This window comes from Clytia hemisphaerica, unplaced genomic scaffold (genome assembly GCF_902728285.1).
Source record: "Clytia hemisphaerica strain Z4C2 unplaced genomic scaffold, Clytia hemisphaerica genome assembly, whole genome shotgun sequence".
Classification (NCBI taxonomy): domain Eukaryota; kingdom Metazoa; phylum Cnidaria; class Hydrozoa; order Leptothecata; family Clytiidae; genus Clytia; species Clytia hemisphaerica.
In genome coordinates, this window is record NW_027104209.1 from 949,110 (window position 1) to 971,796 (window position 22,687).

General features: G+C 34.8%; 2 protein-coding genes and 1 long non-coding RNA gene across 3 annotated transcripts; all 3 read right to left on the bottom strand.

The window, feature by feature from the left end:
- Positions 1 to 1,188: 1,188 nt before the first annotated feature.
- Positions 1,189 to 2,001, bottom strand: LOC136815547 (glutamyl endopeptidase-like). The gene has a single exon (XM_067071998.1). It carries the CDS (start codon positions 1,999 to 2,001, stop codon positions 1,189 to 1,191), a length of 813 nt encoding a protein of 270 aa, XP_066928099.1.
- A 5,796-nt stretch (positions 2,002 to 7,797) lies between these two features.
- On the bottom strand, positions 7,798 to 15,737 carry LOC136815548 (uncharacterized). The gene is made up of 9 exons (XM_067072000.1): positions 15,717 to 15,737; positions 15,017 to 15,565; positions 12,230 to 12,355; positions 11,815 to 11,870; positions 11,420 to 11,526; positions 10,383 to 10,466; positions 9,607 to 9,854; positions 8,856 to 9,024; positions 7,798 to 8,305 (listed from the first exon to the last, which is right to left on the bottom strand). The coding sequence occupies exons 1-9, from the start codon at positions 15,735 to 15,737 to the stop codon at positions 8,250 to 8,252; spliced, it is 1,416 nt and encodes a 471-aa protein (XP_066928101.1). The 3' UTR covers positions 7,798 to 8,249.
- Positions 15,738 to 16,910: 1,173 nt separating this feature from the next.
- Positions 16,911 to 20,723, bottom strand: LOC136815535 (uncharacterized). The gene is made up of 3 exons (XR_010847731.1): positions 20,599 to 20,723; positions 19,979 to 20,115; positions 16,911 to 17,057 (listed from the first exon to the last, which is right to left on the bottom strand). It is a non-coding gene; the product is annotated as an uncharacterized lncRNA (long non-coding RNA).
- Positions 20,724 to 22,687: the final 1,964 nt, after the last annotated feature.

Consider the following 22,687-nt stretch of genomic DNA (forward strand, 5'->3'; position numbering starts at 1 on the left):
CTTTTATGGATAGACGTAGCCTGGAGATCCATGTTATGATTGATGGCGAAATATATAACATGGTATGGGCTGAGAGTTGGAATTTCCCAGATCTTAATGACGGTTGAAAACACAGCCAATCAAATTCTGTTATTCTTTCACTGGTCACACTTTCTTAGAGAAAACGCAACTTCCGAAATTTTGTTTTTATTTTAGTAAGTGAGGACAGCGCTTAATTCGAATTTCCCACTGTAAATTTTTTGAGGCAGAAATTTGCCTCACAGGTCATACCTGTCCTGTATATATCAGATTATAAAAATACGGGACGGGTCTCCTGTCTAGGATGGACTCGACTTCTTATGAACTCCTCTGGGCACTACTCTCCAATATTTTGAAAACGAGGTAAGCATTGCTCATGACGTAATTTATGAAAAGGTCTATTCGTTCAGAAGCTTTAAAGTTTCTGCTGAAAGTAATGGATTTTTCTTTAAAATAAGGAAATGATTATATTTAGGTACTTTAAATAAAACTGAATAAAAAAACATACATAATTTTCGAACAAAAATGTTAAAAGTTCATGGAGTTCTTTACAGTTTGCAGCAAAAAAAGAATATAGGCATTATTAAATATCTTTTTTCAAATCGTCCCCAATTGACTGAAAATCGAAACAAAAAAATGAAACATTCTTTAGAAAGCTTATGATAGAAAAAAAGGAATTTCGCTGAAAAAGAATTATAGAAACGGATGACATAAGTATGCGAAATTTCAGTTGCCTAACCTCTGTATCACTGAATTCTAAGTAGATAGTTTATTCAATCGATCTATGCGGTGTCATTTTAATGAAAGTTAAGACTAAAAATATAGAAAACAATAAACAAAACAAAAATTATACTTTTAAATAAAGAGAAATATTAATCAGGTTGGTATTCATATTAACACGTTCGCTGCCAATTACGAGTATACTCGTAACGAGAGGTCAAAATACCGACAGTACTTCAAAGGTACATAACTTTTGATACAGAAACTTTCTGCGTCGTTTGGCATACAATTTGCAGGTATCCAAAACAAAACTTAGGCCAAAGGAGCCTGCTGAAAGTCTAACTTGATAAAATTCAAAGAAGTCGAAGTTTTGATTTCTGAAAAAAGGCTCGGCAGCGAACGTTTTAACCATAATTTATCTTAAAATGAAAATGGAGTCCATTTTTTCTTTTATTTACTCCATTCGATGACATCATTAAAGACAGCGCTGGTCATCCTCATCGCAGCATTGGAGTTTCCTATGTAACCCCAATGGATACCAATGGAGTATATGTTGATATAATTATCATGACCAAAATTCGAACCAGCTTTTAAAGCGAAAACAGGACTTCCACTTTGACCACCAGATGTATCGATGGTGTAGAAAAGGGTATTAGAATCGGCTGATTCTATAGGGCCTTGTTTATCCCAATTGTAACCATATGGGGCATTTGAAGGATTACTTCCAGGATACCCGGAAATTAAGGCTTGTTTGTTTACCGGAGACTTGTCTACCCACATTGCACATGCTCCTAAACAATTTGTTTTGGGGATAAGAATTGCTCCATAATCAAAATCGGATTTATTTGGACCTGCTGCTTTCCATCCTGCGGAAGCCCTCAAGTTAGAGGGGCCCACAGTAAAAGCTCCCCAGGGTGCATATTTACCGTCGGCTCCAGGGACAACAGTGACTGATTCTGCAAACTTTCCAGTTGAAGTTTCATAGACACAATGTCCTGAAGTTACAACGACGTCGTATTTGCTGCTATTAGTAGAGCATAGCCAACCGGTTCCAACGTAATTCTTGCCAGAAAACGTCATTGATAATCGGCAAACCCATTGATATGGCGCTTGTGTTGTGTCTTTCACTTCTTTTCGACTGTCATTGCCAAATATCTTGTATACAATGGTTTCATCATAGGATAAAATAGCAGCTGGAACGCATGAATCTGACAATTCAATTATATCAGCATTTTTACTTGGGACGTGAGGTGTAGACTCCATTTTCCAGCTTCTTGATCTCGAGAGCAAAAGAGACTGCTGACAAAAAATTCAGCGACTCCTTATATACAGGCCTCGTTGATCTACTTTTAGTTGACCGTGGTCGTTGCTGCCTTTAAAAAGTAAAACAAGGACGTATAATTCTAGAGAGAACATTAAGTTTTAGAATCAAGTAATTGAACTAAAATCCAGTATGAGATAATCTGGTTTGAGAATAGCTTTGGTCATGATAGATTGATGAAAACATTCTACGAATTGTTCGGGAAAGATAAAATTAATGTCCTGTTTCGAACCTTAAGACTTGATCAAACATTCCATAAATTTTTGGGGAAACGTAAAAATCATTATCATTTTTCCATTCTACCAATGAACGAAAATATATCGAAAAGTTTGAAATTACAAGCCTTTTTAGGGACAGTGATGATACCGCCTGTGAGCCAGGCTGATGGAGCAGAATGATGTTCAAATGTGTAATTAAGAATTTTCAAAAAAGAAGAATCTCTTCACAATATACTAGTTAGGATGTAGTCCAACCCGAAAGATTTATTGTTTAGAGAAAAGTTTAACACATTTGCTTAGCTTGTCTATATAGTAAAAGGATTTGTAATGTTCAGTTCTTCAAAAACTTGATGAAGCGGGAGTGTGGAACATTTCCGAGTAGATCTTTTGAAGTGTTTTAACCTATTGTCCCTGTTTGTCGTGGTATAAAATGTGTTTTTCTGACTGATGTAACCAACAAAACTATGGCATGTTATACTTTTTCTGTTAGGCCAACTATTCCTGAATCTGAAAATTCAAAAAAGGGTTGATTTTCGAACTTTAGTTCGGTCATACCTGTCACCTCGCAAACCTAGATCTTAGACTAAGAAAAACATAGTACTTTTGTACATAAATGATTCTTTTTGGCCCAGCGCTAGCGATAGGGCCTTTCATTTGCAACTTTCCGTCCTCATCCTTCCGCTGTCTGTCCGTCCGTTTTGGTAGAAACGGCGCTTAAAACCAGTAACACACTTTTTAATTTTGCCGTCTGGAGAGGGAAAAGCTTGCTAAAGTCGGATACTGGCTATAAAAGATATATTTTCTGATTCCGCGCTCCTTCAAAACAATTTTCAAAACAAAACAAGATGGCGGTCGAAGTGAGGAGGTTGATTCATACGGAAAATGTTATATCGGATGGCCAAAAGTCACCTCACCTTCTTTTCTTTTCTTTCCTATCTCTTATCCTATTTTTCTCTTTTCTGACTGTCTGAGTTTCTGAGACTTAGTTCCTCATTTCTGACTGAGTTTTCATACCTGTCAATCATTTGTCCATCAATTTCGACCTGTCTAATTTTCGCACAGAGTGGGATTCGAACCACCACCAAAGAAAGACCTTCAGATTCGGAAGCCAGCGCTCTATCCGTTGAGCCATCGCCGCACAGCAAAACCACGCAATTCATAACATATTATACCGAACTGGCAAAAGACGGGGGTAATATTATTATAATATGGGTAACAGTACCCCTTTTTTAAACCTGACTGAAATTCGAGCCGTTACTAGCAACCCTGCGGGGCCCAAGGCGCCGAGTATGCACCCGGCACAGTGACAAGCCGTTACTAGCAACCCTGACCCTACCTAACCCCCGGAAAAGTGACTATCAGCGATCCGTGGATAAAAAAATAAAATTAAAAAATGAAAGTGACTATTGGCCATCCGATATAAGAGCATCCGATTCATACTTTCTTGAACATTTTCTTTGCTTTAGTGGTCAAGAGACTTTCAAACCAAAGAAATTTTGTAATGATTTTTCTTTATAAACCTTTTTCAACATTCTGTCATATCTTATAGTCTTTGCTCAAGTTTTAATAAAGTTTTATGAGTGAAAATTCTACCTAAAAATCACCTTCATTTTTTAGCTTCTTGTTTTCAAAAAGATTTTATTTTTAGGAAATAATGGCTTCCGATATAGAAATAAATAAACTGAAATGCAGCTGATGTGTAAAATTGAATAAGATTGGAACTTTTTTCTTGATGCGACACAAGAAAACAGTCACTTCTGGATATGTCGCTGTTTTACCAAAACAACAGTCAGTGGTGGGACGTGTGCGTGGTATGATTTTCAAACTCAACACATAATTATTACAAGTTAACTGATTCTGGAATTTGGTAATGGACACTAAAATGGAGCTCGTGTGTAAATTCGAACAAGATTGGAACTTTTTCCATGATGTTACGCGTGAAAATGGTTATTTCTGGTTCTGTCTCGTTTGACGATTGGTGGCTTGGCTTGATTTTTTCAAACTCGACACAGAATTATTTCAAGTAAGCTGATTATGGAATTAAGTTATTGGAGACTAAAATGCAGCTCAATGTGTAAATTTGAACAAGATTGGGACTTTTTTCATGATTCTACGTATATTAAATAAAATGGTCTTTTCAAAAATGGTTCTCGACTGCGGTCGAGCAATGATGATGATGATGAAATAAAATGGCCATTTCTGTTCTGGATCTGTCGCATTAAACGATCGGTGGCTTGATTTTTCAAACTCGACTCACATAATTATTTATTGTTTAAAAAGTATAAACTGATTCTGGAATTTGTTAATGGACACGAAAATGCAGCTCATGGGTAAATTTGAACTATATTGAAACATTTTTCATGGTTGCAACGCATGAACAGTGAAAATGATCATTTCTGGATCTGTCACATTAAACTGTTAACTCACATTAACCACATGAATTTTATTGGCCTGGATATGCAGACTGTAAACTATTTCACCGTCTAGTTTTTTAAAGATTATTTTTCTGGTTTACAGTCTGGTCCAACTAACATGCCTGCATGGATATTTCTCCCTGCATATGTGAGTGCACCTAATTGGTTAAAAAGCGCCCACTCACTATATATTTGCGGGTATTTTTTATATTTTTCTATGGGCGCGCATAATTTATGGAAATTTTCCACCTAGGACATTTTTATTCCAACCCCCCGCCGCTTATTAAGTTTTGAGATTTTTTCCAACCTCCCCCCGCTTATTCCAAACCCCCCCCCCCCCGCTATTAGGTACCCGAGAGTATTCAACCGTGAACCTGCGCCTGTAGACCCGGTTGGAATGGAGACCATTCAATAAAGTTTCAAGCGTCTAACTATTGAGAAGTACCGCGGTGACTTTGAAAATATTTTTCCTGTCTTTGATCAACATGGTCATACATTTGCTGTTTTGCACGCTCGTTTTCAACACGTTACTTTTCGCTGGGCCTTCACGCCCAACGGGCTTCTTGTTTTAATTACAAGGCGGTCCCAAGGGCAATCTCTTGATTTCTTTTTATTCGATTTAAAATAACTTACTACAGTATATGGCCCCCAAAACGGAGACGGCCCCCAAAACGGAGGTCGTCATTAAAATGAAGATTCTGACTTGTAGATTTATCAGAATTAAACGATTTTTGTTTATTTTGAAAGAAAGATGGTTATACTTAAAAATGAGCATGTTTTTGCTGGTTTGAGACAGATTCAAAATAACATATTTGCGTCTAAAGGAAATATTTTAACACCAAAATTAGATAAAAATTGCATATAACTCACTCTAACTCCTTGGATATTGAAAATAAGTTATGAAAACGGGGTATAGGAACCTTTCTACACCTAATGCCGTTCAGAAAATGCAGATACATCTGTGACTTTAGAGGCTGGGTAAAAGATATAGCATCTTGAAGGTCAACCAGAATTTTGGGACCCTAGAATCAGCATTGATAAAACCGAAAGTTCTAAATATGAGAAACAGCAAAAAATATTGGAATTCCATTCCTATCACCTTGAGTTAATAGTTTATAACAAAAAATTAACATTATATATATTTTTTTTCGCTGAATCAGCAAAAACGGCAAATTCTCTCATTTTTTTATCAAAATATAGGAGAAAAATATCTTTAAAGCTTAATATTTTCAGTTTCAGTTAAGCTTTTTTTCTAAAATTTTTACAGCTTATTCCATACATAAATGGAACTATTTTCAAAAGAGATTTGTTTTCAGAAACTTGATTAAGACGTTGTTAAATCAAAATTGTCATTTTGAAAATTTCTAAATTTTCAGTTTGGACTTTGCAATATCGAAAATCTTGAAATATTACATTAAAATCATAAATTTTACATCCATCGGGTCGTAAATTTAAGGGGAAACACAAATATGTTCATAGTTTTTCCCCCTATTACCACTGGGCTTAATAATTTGATTTTAACTACACCTCCGTTTTGGGGGCCCCAAACCTGTATTTTGACAACCAGGGGTATACTGTAAAAATTTTATCAAACTAATTTATGCCCAAAACCCTTTAAATCAAATTTCCAAACTATGGTCAAAGTTTTGTATTCATATCTTAAAGATATCTCGAGAAATCGCTAAAATTGCAAACCTCCGTTTTGGGGACCATTAGAAAAAAGCTACCTATCTTTAAGCGATTGAAAAATATTGTTAAAATTGAAAATTTTGAAAAAGAACTTCTGGGAAATGAAGTAGAGATGTTAAAGTTTTTCATGCAGCAAAAATCTTTGTAATACCTTTTTTCCTCTAGATTTGAGAGAAATTTTAAATTTGATCGCCGTTTTGGGGGCCACATACTGTAACTAGAGAATTAATTTTGAAACAGACTTTTCAAGTTCTACACTCAAATTAACACACCCTGTTTTCATAGACCAGGTGGAACCTCCACCCCGATGGAAAACTTTGTTAAATATTTGTCTCTAGCGAGAAAAATATCCTACAAATTTTCAGCCCCACTGGAAATTGACTTTGATTTCATCCCAATCTGAAATTCAAAGGCGCTCCAAAACCATCCGCAGTGGATTTTTTGAGCTTGGAACAATAGAACTTCTATCCTCAATCGGGACCCAATAGAAATTTTTATAACCGCTCATGAGAGACGGGGTGTATTGGCGGTTCGTCTAAAATTCGGGCAGACTGGGAAGGGGGGGGGGCAATTTTAGAAGATTTTGATTTTAGTTCCCCTATTAAAAGTGAATATCTTTGTAAAAGTTACGCGAGCGAAATGAGTACAAAAACTTTTAGCCAAAGACTGCCAATTCTAAGGTGGAAAAAGGCAAAGAGGCATAAAAATAGTTTTTAGAGGTGTCTTTTTTAAGCCCTTTGTATTTCGGCTCCCCCTCCCTCCCAAAAAATCATTCGCTAGGGAGAACTACCCCCTGCCCCTGCCACCACGCTACTATTGCTCCCCACTTAGAAATAGAACTTGGAGCAACGAAGATTAAAGTGTATTCGAGTGTCTATGAGAAAAATCATCTTCTCCTGTTTCCAAAGAAAAATTGTCGTTCATATATTTACAATTCATTTATTATAAAAAAAATCTAACTAAAATCAAATTTATCGTTTTTACCCTCAAACTAATCAATAAGTCAAGATTACGTCATTTTCCCTATCGGAAACTTCCGAAAAAAACGGAATTTGACCCATGAGTGTTACTAAAAATAGCAACACATGTGTCAAATTCCGGATTTTCGGGTGCTTCCGATATGAAAAATGACGTAATCTTGACTTATGCATATATAAAAAATTCAGTAGCTCAAGACATACAACCATGAAAAACAATCTGGTCCGCTTTTTTCTTGACACATTGTTTAATGCTTCGAAAATTGTGAAAATTGAAGATTCTTGAATTTTTGACTAAAATTTAATAATTTCGGCTGAAATTTTTGGAAAGTTGTCAAAAAATTGAACGACATTTTTAAAATCCACCTCTATTATATGGGTCCAATTTTCAAAGATTGTTTCTTAAAGACGACTATTCGAAACATTGAAAAAAATTCAAATTGCTTGCATTCATTGATGTTTGATGTATTTTCCAGCAATGTAGAGGCCAAAGTTTTTCAAATTTTTACTCCTCTGGCCAAGATCAAAATGCTTCGTACGGCACTGGGACACACCCTTCATCTTGCTAACCTGAGATTGTAACACAACTGTCCGACCGAAGTCCTTTTCGATAAAAGTATTGGAACAGCGATAGATCATTTCAACAAATACAACAACCATTGACAGCATAATAGATCCAAGCATCTTTATTTATTGTTCATGGTATTCATGATATACATCATTGCAATGTCTTCCGACATTACATCATGGACCCGACAGCTGATTGGTTGTAAATGACGTAAAATCAGTCGATGCGTCACTTTCAACTAATCAGCTGTTCCTAGAAAGACGTTGCAATGGTGCATATCATGAATTGTTCATGTAAATCCAGAGAATTTACCAACATATAGATTTACATCAACATGGTCACCAATGCTGAAATAGCTATCACCAATACACTGATTGAAGCTGCAGAAATAGAAAGAAGAAAAAAAACTTATTTAAGTGGATAAATTTTGGCGTGGATTTAATTTGGCGATCGGCCAAAATACGATTTTTGACGGGTATTTAATTAGGTGATAGATCAATTTCATAAAATTTTGCGAAGATTTAATTTGGCGAATTGGAAATTTTGAGACACTAAAATGGGTAAAAATTACTATAAAATATACTGAAAAGTTGTTCTTTTTTACATAATATTCTTTTTGTTAAATTTGACGGGGATTTAATTTGGCGAATGGTCGGTTTTTGAAATTTTGGCGGGGATTTAATTTGGCGGGATTTTAACAAAATTCACCAAATTCGCCAAAATTAATCCACTTAAGGTAGATTCAGATTCACTTGAGAATAGTTCTGTTCTGATGAAATTTAAACCAAAATGGAGAGAGAGAAATTAGGGGAAAAGTTCTAAAGTTTTCCGCCGGGGACGAAATTTTTGCCAAATCCCAGCGGGTCTGTGAAACAGGGGTATAGTAATGCTGTTTCCTTTTACTTCGAGGTGTAAACTTCTTTAAGTTACCTGTACATGTTGTTGCGTGTGACAAATTAAATTTTGTGGTTCGTTTGACTGTTGGACGTGTGGTCGTTGTTGGTGTGGATGGGGCTTTAGATGAGATGACATCAATGATGGTGGATGAAGATGAAGGTTTGACCATCGGTGTTTCTTCTGATGGTGTTGTCGAAGCATCCTGGAATAGTGAGATAATCATTAGGAATCTCGTGAGCTTATGTTTAGTCCAGTTACGTAATTTCCGCCATTATGTAAGCAAACATTCGAATCTATAGAGGCGATCCTTTGCGCAAATCGAACGTTTGTTTCCATTATGGCGGGAGTAGGCGTTCTTTACTTCATCAATGTATGCTCTTTATTGCAATATACATAGACTACTAACTTATCGTGTGTTTTAGCTTATTACAATTGCGAAAAGTTATGGTTGCGAAACAAAAAATTAATTTTTCGAAAATTTTCCACACAGGACATTCTTATTCCAACCCCCCCCCGCTTATTATTATATCTTTGACAGTTCCCTCTTTTGTCCTAATTCTGCTGTATTAGCCTCCTTTTCAAAAAATTTCTTCTCAGAGGAACCTTTTCACTGCAAAAAGACTCACCTGAGATTTAATAACAGATATCGAATATGGTCGAAGATAGAAAAGCGAACCCAGCTGGCACATAACATTGTTTCAACGTTTATCTAACGTTCACAACGTCCATGTAACGTTAAATGAACGTTGAAACAACGTTGTATGCCAGCTGGGAAAGGTCTTACCATTGATTTACTTGACATTGCAACATCAGGCGTAGTAGAAACCATGCTAGACATTTCCATCATCACGCTGTCACTGACAGACATCATAGCATCAGTTGTCATACCAACACTATCACTCACAGACATGGATGCCATTATGGATTTTGATGACATCATCATCATCATGCTACTGGTATCATAGATACTGGCCATTTGAGATGAACTTGGCATGACTTCAGCAGATGGTTCGATCTCTTCGGCAACAACACCTATGAAAATATACAGAGAACATTATTAATGATAACATCCTGGCTAGACTCTCTCTATTTCGATTTTTAAGAAGGGAACTAAAAATTTCATCGAATTAGAGAAAAACTATATTTTATATGACTTTCCAAACTGAAGTTTTAGATTAGATTACATAAAAAACCAAATGTCAAATAGCTTGAATTAGAAGACTTGATAAGATTATCCATCAAGCAGGTATACATGTGCTTCTCTGAAGTGAATCAGAAAGCATGACGATCTTGTCCAGTGGAAAGCAACAACGAATACAAAAGCGATCCATGCCAAATCTAGATTATATGTACAATGAACTGTACAATGAAATCTCTTTCCTTGACTGGAAAAGATCCTAACGTTCTGAAATTTTACACAAAGCGTCCCTTTTTTGGAATAGCCGTAGTAGAGAAAAAGCTTCAGGAAGACATAGTGGCCTCTACTCTTTCGACGTGATGACGTACTTAGAGACTCCTATTGGGGCCTCTCGAATGATATAATCAAAACAGAATACCTACCAGTAAATGTTTTCCAATCAACAGCAGGTTTTGATTTGTCGACAAAATAATTGTCCGGTCCGTGATAAGCCAAGCCAGTACCATCTATAAATGATGAAATAAAGGGTATAATAATACTAGACTGGAGTCGTTTATAATCCGTATAATATATAGTATTATGCACCGTTAAAATCACATGCTGAAATCATTTTCCGACCTGTGACAACCAATCACGATTCTATTCAGCGCAATCAACGCAAAGAAAAGTAACTATTGCTCTTCTTCTTTGATTCTTTCCACAATGATTAGATTGACACATCCATGATAATATTTCAACACTTCGTCGTCAGAGGGTTGATATTTACTTTGAAAACTCGGCCTCTGATACTTAGGGTAAGTAGTATGGGTTTTCTGCTTGTTTTCTATAAAATCTGAATCTGGGTAATACTAACACTTTATGACACTTATTAGCACTTTATAAATGGAAAACTATAAAACTAAGAGATTCCGAATTTGGAAATTTGTTTGTTATTTTTCTGGCAGGCACCCATTGGTGCAGATAGGCCTAATTGACTACAGTACGCTATAATTAGGAGAAAATGGAAATACACGAACATCTTCCCGTACTAAATGGAAAAAAATTTGTTCTTATATAGCAAAAACAAATTATCCATGTGAATTAAAATAGAGGACGTATCATAATAAAGAAAATACTTTAATGTCAGATATTTTCGCGGCCAGAAACTCGCGATTTTCAAGAATGCTCAAATGCTCAAAAAGACGCAAACTTTCATTTACAAAGTTTTTATACATTACAGCAGAGGGACTTTAACAGTCATCAAAACAAATACCTTCACTGTGTCCGCTTTATGATAAAAAAAACAATAGGGGGACACTGTCCTGATATGAAATATGTGCCTGATATGAAACGGGAACACTTATGTAAAAATAAAACCTTTTAAGTCAAATTGAGAAATTAAATTCCCGAAAAATACGAAATTTCGCGAATAGCCTGCCTCGCGAAATTTTCCAGACATTAAAGTAAGTTTTATACTTACCAACTTTGTTGCCAAAAACAATGATGTTCAATAAATCTGTTGATAAGTCCAGATTGTAAAGATATTTGAATCCTTCGATAGAGTTCAAGCTGATTGGCCGGCTGAAGCTATACAGATATAAATTGGAAATACTTAATCGGCTGGCTTTTATCGGTGTTATTATTTTTGGCCAGTGGCATAATTAAGGCAAACGTAAAAAGGGTGGACGTAAATTGTGCCAGGATTTTAAGTTTTCAACAACGTAACAAATAGCCCCAGGGAAAATAGTATACGATATTTTGCAGCTAAAATTGGGTTGCAGGGTCCCTCCGGAAAGACACAAATTGGGAATAACCCAATTTAGTCTTAGTACATGACATGATAAGATACATGACATATCGATGACATATTATTACCTGCACATATGGACCCCGTCGACTGTTGCTAATTCGACATCCGAAACTTCAGAGATCTGAAAAGATAAATTAACAAATTATATACAAATCAAGATATTTGAAATTTGAGCATCATGAGAATCTACGAATATTCTAACATGCTTCAAACTTGGCACCAGGAAGGAGAGTATGAGGACCTCCTTGACATGATACAGTCTTTCAATATTTTGCCAAGTAAAGATTTGAGCTGCTCACGTTCTGTCGATCTTGGCTGTCTCTGATATTGAACGAAAAAAGTTCAATTCAAACATCTCGCGATGGGAAGACGTTTTAGGGAAAATTATTATACTATTTTTTTTCAAAGTGTGTATCTTCTGTAAAGAAAAGGTTTATCAAGATTCTCCCTGGTACATGAACCCGAAAAGTAAAAACTCACCTGGTCAGCTTTAACCATTTCAGGTGCATCAAATCCTTTGCTCAACATAAAACGTAGATTCAATGGCTCCACTTTTGTTTCTGATAAAGGGATGGGATGGGTGCATGTAAATCCTTTGGCGTTGACCTGAAATTTAACATCAAATAGTTAATGAAATTTAACCTGTGGCGACGGTCTATAAGAATTTTATCGCGCATGTCTCAATCGCATTAAAAAAGCAGAGATGGAGAGCGTATATCCTCGTGTAAACCTTAAGTAGATTGTATCATACATGTTTTTTTTATAAGCAAGTGTATGCCCCTTGGTCAGGCTCGTGTATGCTTAAGTTCTTAAAGCATCCAGCCATAGCTTATGCTTATTATATGCTTATGAATCATGCTTATGATTCACCTCGAGCCAAGTTTTTAGTGAAATTTCAGAAATTTTGTAAAGATTTATTCAGATTTTGGAAGCATTTGAATGTAGCTAGCCTTGGAATGTCTTTTTCACTTAACCTCTATCAAACCTTTTTAAACAGATAAAAAATGACAACTTGAAAAATATTCCAGGCTGACATTTATGCTTATGTTATGCGTAGGAATTCTGCAAATCAGAGCCTTCGTATGCTTATAAGCGTTATGCTTATAAAAAAAACACGTATTTATTTTTCTGTAATTTGTCTTCACTTTTGTTTCTGCTGATGGTGCAGAATAAAGCCGTTGTTTCTTTTCACAGTTTAATATTCGTACACTGTGATATCAACGGTTCTGTTTGAGACCTGGCGAAATTTCTATACCGAAAAAATGAAACTCTTGGGGTCCTTAGCATCTTTTTTAGGGCGCAACTACATGTGCTTGGTTCGACAGAAGATAGGATTTTGAGGCTTTTTTGAGAGGGGATCCACGAGTCCATTTTCAATGTCAATCGAAAATCTTTAATGAAATATCGATTCTCGATTACTTTGAAAATTAGGAGAGTTCATTTTTTATTAATCCAGTAGGAAATAATTCATATCCTTACGGCTTTTCAGTGAAAAGGAAGAGCTTGAATAACTTTATAATGGACCGGCAAAAGTTGAAGATTTTCTTTTAAGAAGGTTAAAAGGTTAGGTTCAATTTCCTTTTTATTGATATAAAATTTCTCTATTTCGACCAAAGTTTTGACAGAAGATACCAACGCCAACGGGTCAGGCTGGAGTTTTTACAAGGTTTTCTATGATTCGGTTGGTCGTTGAATCTTGAGACAAAGGATTTTATTGCTTTTTCTAAAGAACGCGTCATCTCTATTATTTCAAATAACCAATGAATAAAACATCTTATAAAAACTCCAGCTCATCCCACGCCAACTGGCACACAAGATCAAAGGTTTGAACTGAGATTGCAAAAACGTGATATGTCAATATCTTTGTTTACTGGGGCTCCCCGGAGTTCTGGGTGACGCGTGAATAGCCGTTTCTTTCGCCCTGGATATGTTAATGCATAGGCTGCACAATTAAAGTTTGAAGACAAATCACGCTTTTACTCGAATTTTTTATGTGCTAGTTACATGACATTTATTTCTGATTAATTCGAATTTATTGACACTAATAAAGTTATCAGCTGTAAGTTGTAAAGCAAGTAACATGGGAATAAAATCACGTGAACATTTTCGAGTAATCGAATGACTGCACTGCTATTTGCTATAATTATGCAACCCGTGGATTCAAATTTTTCGATACGTTTAGACATGAATTCAGGAATGACTGGACGCTAAACAGAGCTTCAAAAGTAAGAAGAGCCGGGCGGCTTACACAATAGACAATCGAAAGTTCTTATGAAAAAAGTTTGTTGCTGCAATTAATTTTTCATGGCGGAAAGACCAGGTTTTAATTTCCTGGACGACCTTATTATTGGCGCTCCTATATTTTTAATGACCCTATTAATTGTACATTAATTTTTAATTATGGAATGCATTTACTGGAAATCAACCAAAAGTGCGTAAATCTAACGAGCCTATTATTTTTCCGTTGCTATAGCGAGCTACCATTTTAAATGTATACTTCCTTGTGTAAAGTTACTATGTGAAAAACAAAAAAAAAACCGGAAAGGTAAAAAAAAAACAAACGAAAAAACATCGTCTATTGAAACCCCCAAAGAGGCTTTAGAGTGGAATTTTTTGGGTGGGAAATGAAGCCACTTATTTCCAACCAAAACGCGTGACCCGTGTAGTTTTTTTGCAAATACCGGATTGATAATAAAATCTACCGGGTTTCGAAAAATATAACGCATGAAAATAAAGAAAGTACTGATTTTAATCCAGCGTTACAAAAGTGGCGGAAATTTTAAGGAAGGTTTAATTTTTTCTTGCTTGAGAAAAGTTGAAGAAAAAATCCTATGTTTACAAATATTCCCTCTCCAAGTTGAACGATAAACTATTGCAAGAAACAAAACATCTAATAAGATGGCTATAAAAAAGTTCGAGGAGGACTTTGTTTAGACGTGTCATTGGTGAACATTGAATTTACACCTTAAGAAACTTAACTTAGAAGTTTTAAAAAACCAATCGAGTACATGTTTTTTTATATAAAAAACAAACTATATCAGAACATAATGCTTCGATGGCCAAAATGTTAAGAACAAAGTTAAGAACATTTTAAGGCTTTGTGAACTCAAAAACACCTGTTCTCTTAGGAAAATGGGTAAAAATATTCACAAAACGTTGAAAATAAAACGTTTTTAGAACATTTTTAGGTTTAAAATCCAAAACGTTACGAACGAGGCTACAAAATATTTTTGGATGTTTTTATTAGAAAAACGTGTATACACATACCATTCTGTTATCCTTCTTAACAAACGTATTTTGTGCAAAAGCTGCCCATTTCGATTTGAAGAACAATGTGAAATGTAGTCTGTCAGTGGTTGTGTTGTGATGGTACATGGCTAACGCTGGACAGTTTTGTGGCGTTTCGCAACCAGGTGCTTTGACGCATACTGATGTCTTGTTGCAGCTCTCAAAACTCTGGTAAAAAAAGGGAAGAACCGTGGAATTTTGTTTAGCCTTGTATGTTTCTGAACCAATAGTGATTGTCATTTCACCGGCCAATACTTTAGCTTTGAGAGTATCCAACGTATTGTTTCCATCAGCGTCTGATTGGTAGAGAGTGAAAGAGACAATGATGCTTCCAGCACGGATGCTACAGTCTCTGAAGTCTTCGGATGAAACACCGAGCATAATACGTGTTTGATAACAGAATTCTGTTTCTGCTTCAGGATAGTTAGCCGTTACAGTATCGAAGTCTGCATTAAAAGCTAACTCGATTGCGTTAGTATCGGGTGCTAGTGCCTCGCTGCCACCCTCGCTTCCACCTTCAGATTGGGGCTAGCCAAGTTGATAAATTAATAAAAGTCATTGTTACGGAACCATTCAAACTAACAAATATAACTTATCAGTAAAAGCGGCCGTAGTGCAGCGGTAGAGCATCCAGCTACGGTTCGTAATGTTGTGGGTTCAACTCCTAGCCGGGTCATACCAGAATCTCAAAATGGTACATGATGCCTCTCTGCTTGATGCTCAGCAATTAAGGGCTCTGACCATAGTCCAAAAATTGATTTTGGTATTTGAACATAAAAGTTATATTTCAGGTTCCTTAACACTTTTAACAAAGAATTGCCTTTATAAATTGCTTTTTAATCGAATCCCTTAAGAGTAATTAAGAATTTAATTGCAAAAATGACGTTATGAACTTTAAAAATATGTTAATAATATGTTGCATCACCCTCTTTTACAAAAAATGCTTAGTTTTAATATACACTGTCCGCAAAGAATTGAACTATTTTAAATTTTTCGGAAAATTTTTCTAGAAAGATATGTCAAAAGTTATGACTTTTTAAGGAAAATCCAGATAAAAAATTGATGAAAAACCACTATTTTGAAGATTTCGAGACAAAGAAGCATTTATAAAAATTTTCCACAAAAATTTTTATTGTTCGGTAAAAGATACACCATCTACTTCGAAAATGTTTTCAAAATGTTTTTTCTTCGCCGAAACTAAGCTCTTCAAAGTTGAAATACTCTTCCTCACAAAAGTCTTCATTTTCTTCTTCATCAAATTTTTTCAATGCAATTTTTGAATTTTCAGATTCAGGAATAGTTTGTCTAACAGGAAATTTATAACATGCCATAGTTTTGTTGGTTACATCAGTCAGAAAACACATTTTAAACACGGCAATTATGAAAAATTCACTATGGTCAGAGCCCCTAAGAGAAGGAATAAGGGTAAGTGGAGAAATCCAGGGAGAAAGAGTCGCATCTCCTATCTTCGGGTAGATAGCTATCGAAAGAGGAGCCTTCGGGCCTCCGACTGCGGTCGCAGATTTACTTACACAGACTTTGTTTTTCACCCCTTCCCTTATGAAAACATTTTTTTTTTTTTTTATGGGAAGTTATAGGCCACACATACGGTCGTTTTTAAATCATGCCCCCCCCCCAGGCAACATAGGGCTCAGACTCGGACTCGATTCAATGATATGAATTAAATATATACAGTTGACTCTCGCTGATTCGAACTCGAACGGGGAGTCTAATTTGTTTGAATAACAGAGAGATTCGAATTATAGAATTTATTTCAAGAAGGTTTCTCCTTGACGAGGACTGCAGACAAGTTATAGAATTATAGAAAGATTCGAATAACGAATAAGCGAATAATAATACTACTTACTATTTCTTGTGTCTTGACAAAAGCTAAACCAGCCAGTACCAATAAATTGACCGTCAACATTTTTGCCCTAAAAATAATTTCAGTTCTTCTTTCAACAACAACGATACTTTGATAAATGATCCGCTCTCAAAAGTTGACGTTAAGATTAAAACCCTAGAAATGAAAAGCTTTTTACTTATGTATAAGATAAACATTGAAAATAACCTTAACTATGATATAATTAGTCATTACAAGAAAGTTAATTAGGTCTCTGTGGAGGAGAGCACTATACAGATGACTGTAGCAAAAATATTGTTTTTTTGCACTCTCACACAGGTGTTAAGGTGTAGGCATATGCTTAATTGTAACTAATCTATTGTCTTTTTACAACCCACAAATAGCATGTCATTACAATAGTTTAGAATAATAATGACTTAGCTATATTAAAGGAAATAGACCACTTCCTCGAAGAAGTGGCAGTAATGAAAAAACCATTTCCCTTCTTTTGAAATTAACTTTTTTTCTGTTTACACGTTATTATTTTTATAAGAACAAATTATATAAGAACATAAGGCTGCGATGGCCAAAATATTAAGAACAAGTTAAGAACATATAAAGGCTTTGCGGACTCTGAAACATCCAATTTCTTAAGTAATTGCACAAAAATACTCAGAAACTGGTGAAGATAAATACATTTTTAAGCTTAAAAACTCAAAACAACCCCATTTTTAAGCTTAAAAATCAAAAACAACCCCACAAAACCTAGATTTAAGGAAATTGCTATAAAAAATGAGGCCATCCAAGTAAAAGCAAAGCCAAATTTGTAATGTTTAAAACATAGCTCAACTTGTATAACAATAATTGTAATTTGTCAAACGATGAATTTGTGACATGCTTTTATCAGTTTGAGCTTTTAAGTTATCATCTGTGTACTGTGAAAGTCTGAATTAAAATGATCAAAACATATATCATTTAATCTAAAACAGTTATGTAACTACTATGAATGTTATCAGAATTCTCGGTATTAAGGAATGAAATATCTTTTATTCTGCATAGTGTGGTACAGGCTAGACTGAACTTTGCTTTAAATGATACGAGGAAGGTGCAAGATTCAATTTGTCTTTTGACTTGCCTGGCACTTAGGCAAAATGGGTGCCGGGTATGTGCGAGTCCCTTTTTCACAACCTCGAACGTCTCTCAAAGGGGTACATTAAAAAACCATTAAAAACCAAATTGAGTCTCTGTAAAGGTCCAAAATTTACGAGAATCGAAGGTGAGAGACCCTCTCTCAAAGGGTCGTAATTTTCCAAAATTTGAACAAAAATCGAGCGAAAATCGACAAAAATTTTGAGAAAAGTCACTCTAAGGGCCGATTTTCGATTTTTGGCTCGGACATGCACCTCGCAAACCTAGTACCCTGGGGGAAAGTTTGATGGTTCCTCTCTAGTCTTCGACTATACGTCATTATTGTTGGTAAAGATAAAGAGACTGCTTTCAATGTCGTACGTCGTTTTAACGTTCATTTAACGTTCCGTAGATGGAAATGGACGGCAATGAGACATCTACAATCGGCGCAGAAATATTTGGCACAAAAGAGGAATTGGCTGAGAATACAGCCTGGAAGTCACTTAACCCCTCCCAAATATCATACAAGTAAAAAGAAAGTAACAAATTTATTGAAAAAATTGGAAAAAGTAGAGTTACTGAAATCACAATTCTCGTCCGACCTTTAAATTCTGAAAAACGTTAAAATACCCCAAGTTGTCAACATTTTTCACCGATTGTATTTGTTGGTTCTAATAACATTTACTTGAGCTTTTCAGTAATAAAAGCATGGAATTCTTACAAAAAAGACTGTTGCTGAAAATTAACTACCAGGAAATTAGTTACAGGTTGCAGTAGATACATATACGTAAATGAAAATTATTTTCTTAATCTTCTATGAAAGCAATAGGAAATTGGCTAGCTAATTACCAAAGTTTTTTCGTCAAGCAAATATCTTTTTAGTCTGACAATTTGTGATTGTTAATAGTGGTTTTTATTGACTTATAATTGTAAATAAGCTTTTAACTGCTAAGCATGTTACTATTTTTGTATTATGGCGTAATTCATAATATATTATACAATATATCGAGTAAATTACATTTCAAAATTTCCAGCATCATTATGATAAAAAATTATAGCTCTAATTCTAATGCCTATTTTTTCGGTGGATTTTTTCAATCGATACACGTTTTTTTATAAGAACATCCAAAATTTTTGAGCCCTTCGAATGTTCTTAACTTTTTGAGTTTTAAGCCTTAAAACGTTCTTAACATGTTCTTATTTATTTTCATTACTTTGTGAGTATTTTTGTCTTTTTTTCTAAGATAATAGGTGTTTGTAAAGTCTTAAAATGTTCTTAACTTGTTCTTAAAACATTTTCACCATCGAAGCCTTATGCTCTTATATAGTTTGTTTTCATTAAAAAGATCGTGTAACCCGTTTTAACTGACTCTTTCAAAAACGACAGACCGATGTCATGTGTAAATGTGTAGATTCAATGAAAATCTTATATCATCAGCAAAAATGTAAACAAGCAAATTAAAATAAAACAGCTAATTTCAACTTGTTGCATAACTGCAAGTAAATGACTAGTCTGATTGCCCACTGTTAAGTGGTAATGGCTCTGGCATGACCAAGCTAATAAAATAATTATTATGTAATATTTTTTTCTATATGAAAGTTGACCACAATGAATAGCAGTATGATAACTTCCTTATATGTTCCATTTTGTACGCATCATGAAAAGGTCAATGATGACCAGACTAAAATTTTAGAAACTTTGTATGTTGAGATAAGAGTTTTTTTTTCTGAAATTTTGAGTCTAGATACCCAGGTTATTTTTCAGCATGAATGAGTTTATGTCTAATTGAAGTTTCTTTCCTGTGAACTTTACCTAAGAAAATTTACAAAACCAACCTCTGGTGAAACAACCTTATAGGTGCAAAATCATGTAAATCTGTTTTGGCAATCTATGATTTGTATGAAAAATGGCTGCCTGCATTGACACTTTCGCTATGCGAAGCTAAAAAAAAACAAAAGATCAAGCTTACAGCGCATTTGAAATGTTTCCGTTTCTTCTACAGATTCAAAACAAAAGGACCATGGCAGATATTGCAATTGGTAGTGTCCAGTACCCATCTGACATCTGACATCGTCTAAGTGCCAATCCCATTCTCAAGTTCTAAATCTAATAAATATAGGTTAAATCATTTAAAGAAAAAGCTTATTAAGAAATTATTTGTGCGCTTTATTTATCATTAGAACAATCTTATAAGAATAGTAAGGTTCAAAATCACAAATAAATGAAAACAATTTTAGAACAATCCTAAGACTGAGTTTGAAAACTTACTTAATTTTAGGAAATTTTAAAAGTAGAAATAGGAAAGAAATTCTAACTTTTAAGATCCTTTTTTATCCAAGCACTTGGATTTTCTTGGCAAAATCTTGGTACGATTTTCTAAGATCTTGTCTTGCAAAGTCTTTTTTTTTCATTTATAATCTTGGAAAATATTCTTGTAAGATCTTTTAAGATCCTATTTTATCCAAGCTCTTGGATTTTCTTGGCAAGATTTTGGTAAGAACTTGCAAGATCTTAAATATCACAAGATCTTGCAGGATCTTATCAGATCTTACAAGATCTTAGCAAGAATTTTGACCAGGGCGAGCTTACCTGGTAAGGTTTGGCAACATCAAGGTCATATCGAGACACATCAATCTAGATTTTCTAAGTTAATTGATCCATTTCATTAAGGATAACGCCAGTCATCCAATCTTATAATTGTTATTTTTTCATATTTCTCTAAAAAAACACTCAAATTTAAAATAATATAGTGGGGCAAAAAAGCAGTATTTATGAAGTGTAGCTCCTGAGGAGGGCGGAGCAATCAAGGTTTAAACTTAAGGGTCCTTTTTCCAAGCTTCCCAAAGTGCACTGCAAGGGTCAATATAAGGAAAATAGCGAGTTTATGTATCGGCATATTGAAGGCGACGGTAAGTGGAGTCTACATTTATCTCGAATACATAAACTCGCTAATCTAATCTAAGGATGGAAAATCTGGAAAATAATTTTCCGCCCAAAATTTCTCAAATTTTCTCTGCACTGCAAGGGTCCGATTTCAAAGGCCAAACTTTGGGCCGTACGTACGGTCGTTTTTAAAGTTTGTGCAACATAATTTTAAGACTTCATCGATGGAAGTCTCATCCCTACCGGATTAGACACTTTTTAACGTTGATTTCTTAGGGATCCTCAGTGAATTATGGGGCTGAACTAAAAAAACAATCAGGCCCGGCGGAACAACCGTTAAGCGTAAAGTGGGGAGGCTAGAGGTTCAAAATTAGATAAAATTTGCTAGGAATTTGAGAAAAAAATCTCATTTGCTCCATTCTCCCCGCTTCCACCGGGCCTGACAAGAGATTTTCAGGCCCTATCATTACTGGACACTTGTATTTGTTGCTCTGTTTTCAGAAAACCTAGCAGGGCTGCAAAACAGATATTGTTTGTATTTTTAGTGTCGGTGTGGTTTTTATTTTTATTATTTTCAAACAAAATCTAAATGCAAGAATTTGTTGTTTTACGGGCCAAGCTACCCAAAAAAAGAGGGTCGGTCGATCGGCGAAAAAATAAAAACAAAAATAGAATTTCACCTTTGAAATCTCCTACAAGGGCAGCAAAAACTACTACATCTGGACAAAAATGCGAAATAGAAAATAAAAAGACATAAAAAGCTCGAATTCACGGATAAAATGAAAAATTGAAAAAACTTCTCAAAACCTTGGAAAAACTACCAAAATTTTAAAAATTTGGCAGTCTGTAAATAAAAATGTACTACCAGAATTGATTTGATTTTTATTTCGATTTTTGGAATTTCAGGGTCGGTCGGGCCCATATAACAACTTATCAAATTGGTCTCGCCTTAGTGCATAAAGAATCAATAAGATCAATTGGGAAATAAAATTGAAAAATCAAATTATAAATAATGAAAATTTTAAAATCAAATTGAAAAAAGATAAAATGATAGTAATAATATAAATTCAAAAATAAAAATTCAAAAATAATAGAATAATAAAAATACAATAAATATGAAATACTTAAAAAAAAGATGATGAAATTTTAGCTGGTTAAAAAATAGCTGACTGTGGAAAGTGCAAAAGATGCTTTTGAAAAATGTTATACTTTCTTACGATAAATTAATTTACAAATTATACATTATGTACAAGCCAACAACTGTAATACCTCTCCTCACAGACAGCTTGATGAAAAAAAGCAAGACAGGTCTATTCGAAGCTTTAACTTTTATAATTTTATAAGAGAAAATATCTATAAATTTTGGACACTGACGTACAGACGCACAAAAGATAAAAAGCTTGTCCCTGTTCAAAACACTTATTAGTATCACAGTCCCTTTTTAATAGAGCTTTTTACCGATTAGATACCAAAACACCCCCTTCTCACAGACCCGGTATGATTTTTTTCAGCCAGTGCGGATAAAAATAACGGACTAAAACTCGATGGGGATTGATATTCCCATATTTTTTATGGCTGGGGATTTCAATTCTTTTGATGATGATGGGAAAAATAGTAAATATCTTTTTGCAGTGAGGATTGTTTTTCTTGATTACCTTCAGTGCGGACAAAACATGAAGAATAATTTTCCACCGGGGACGATATTTTGGCCAATTTTTCCAATGGAAAGGGATCCCAGTGGGTCTGTGAGAAAGGGGGTGTACCAAACATAATTTGCAAGGGTTGGGTAGTTATA

Bases quoted from the DNA above. Each gene is read 5' to 3' on its own strand.
- LOC136815547 (XM_067071998.1), bottom strand. From the start codon at position 2,001: ATGGAGTCTACACCTCACGTCCCAAGTAAAAATGCTGATATAATTGAA.
- LOC136815548 (XM_067072000.1), bottom strand. From the start codon at position 15,737: ATGTACCATTTTGAGATTCTG. The intron at 9,855-10,382 runs GTAGGTATTCTG...ATATTTTCATAG, and splicing joins TGATTGGAAAACATTTACTG to GTGTTGTTGCCGAAGAGATC. The intron at 8,306-8,855 runs GTAACTTAAAGA...CTATTTCTGCAG, and splicing joins ACACGCAACAACATGTACAG to CTTCAATCAGTGTATTGGTG.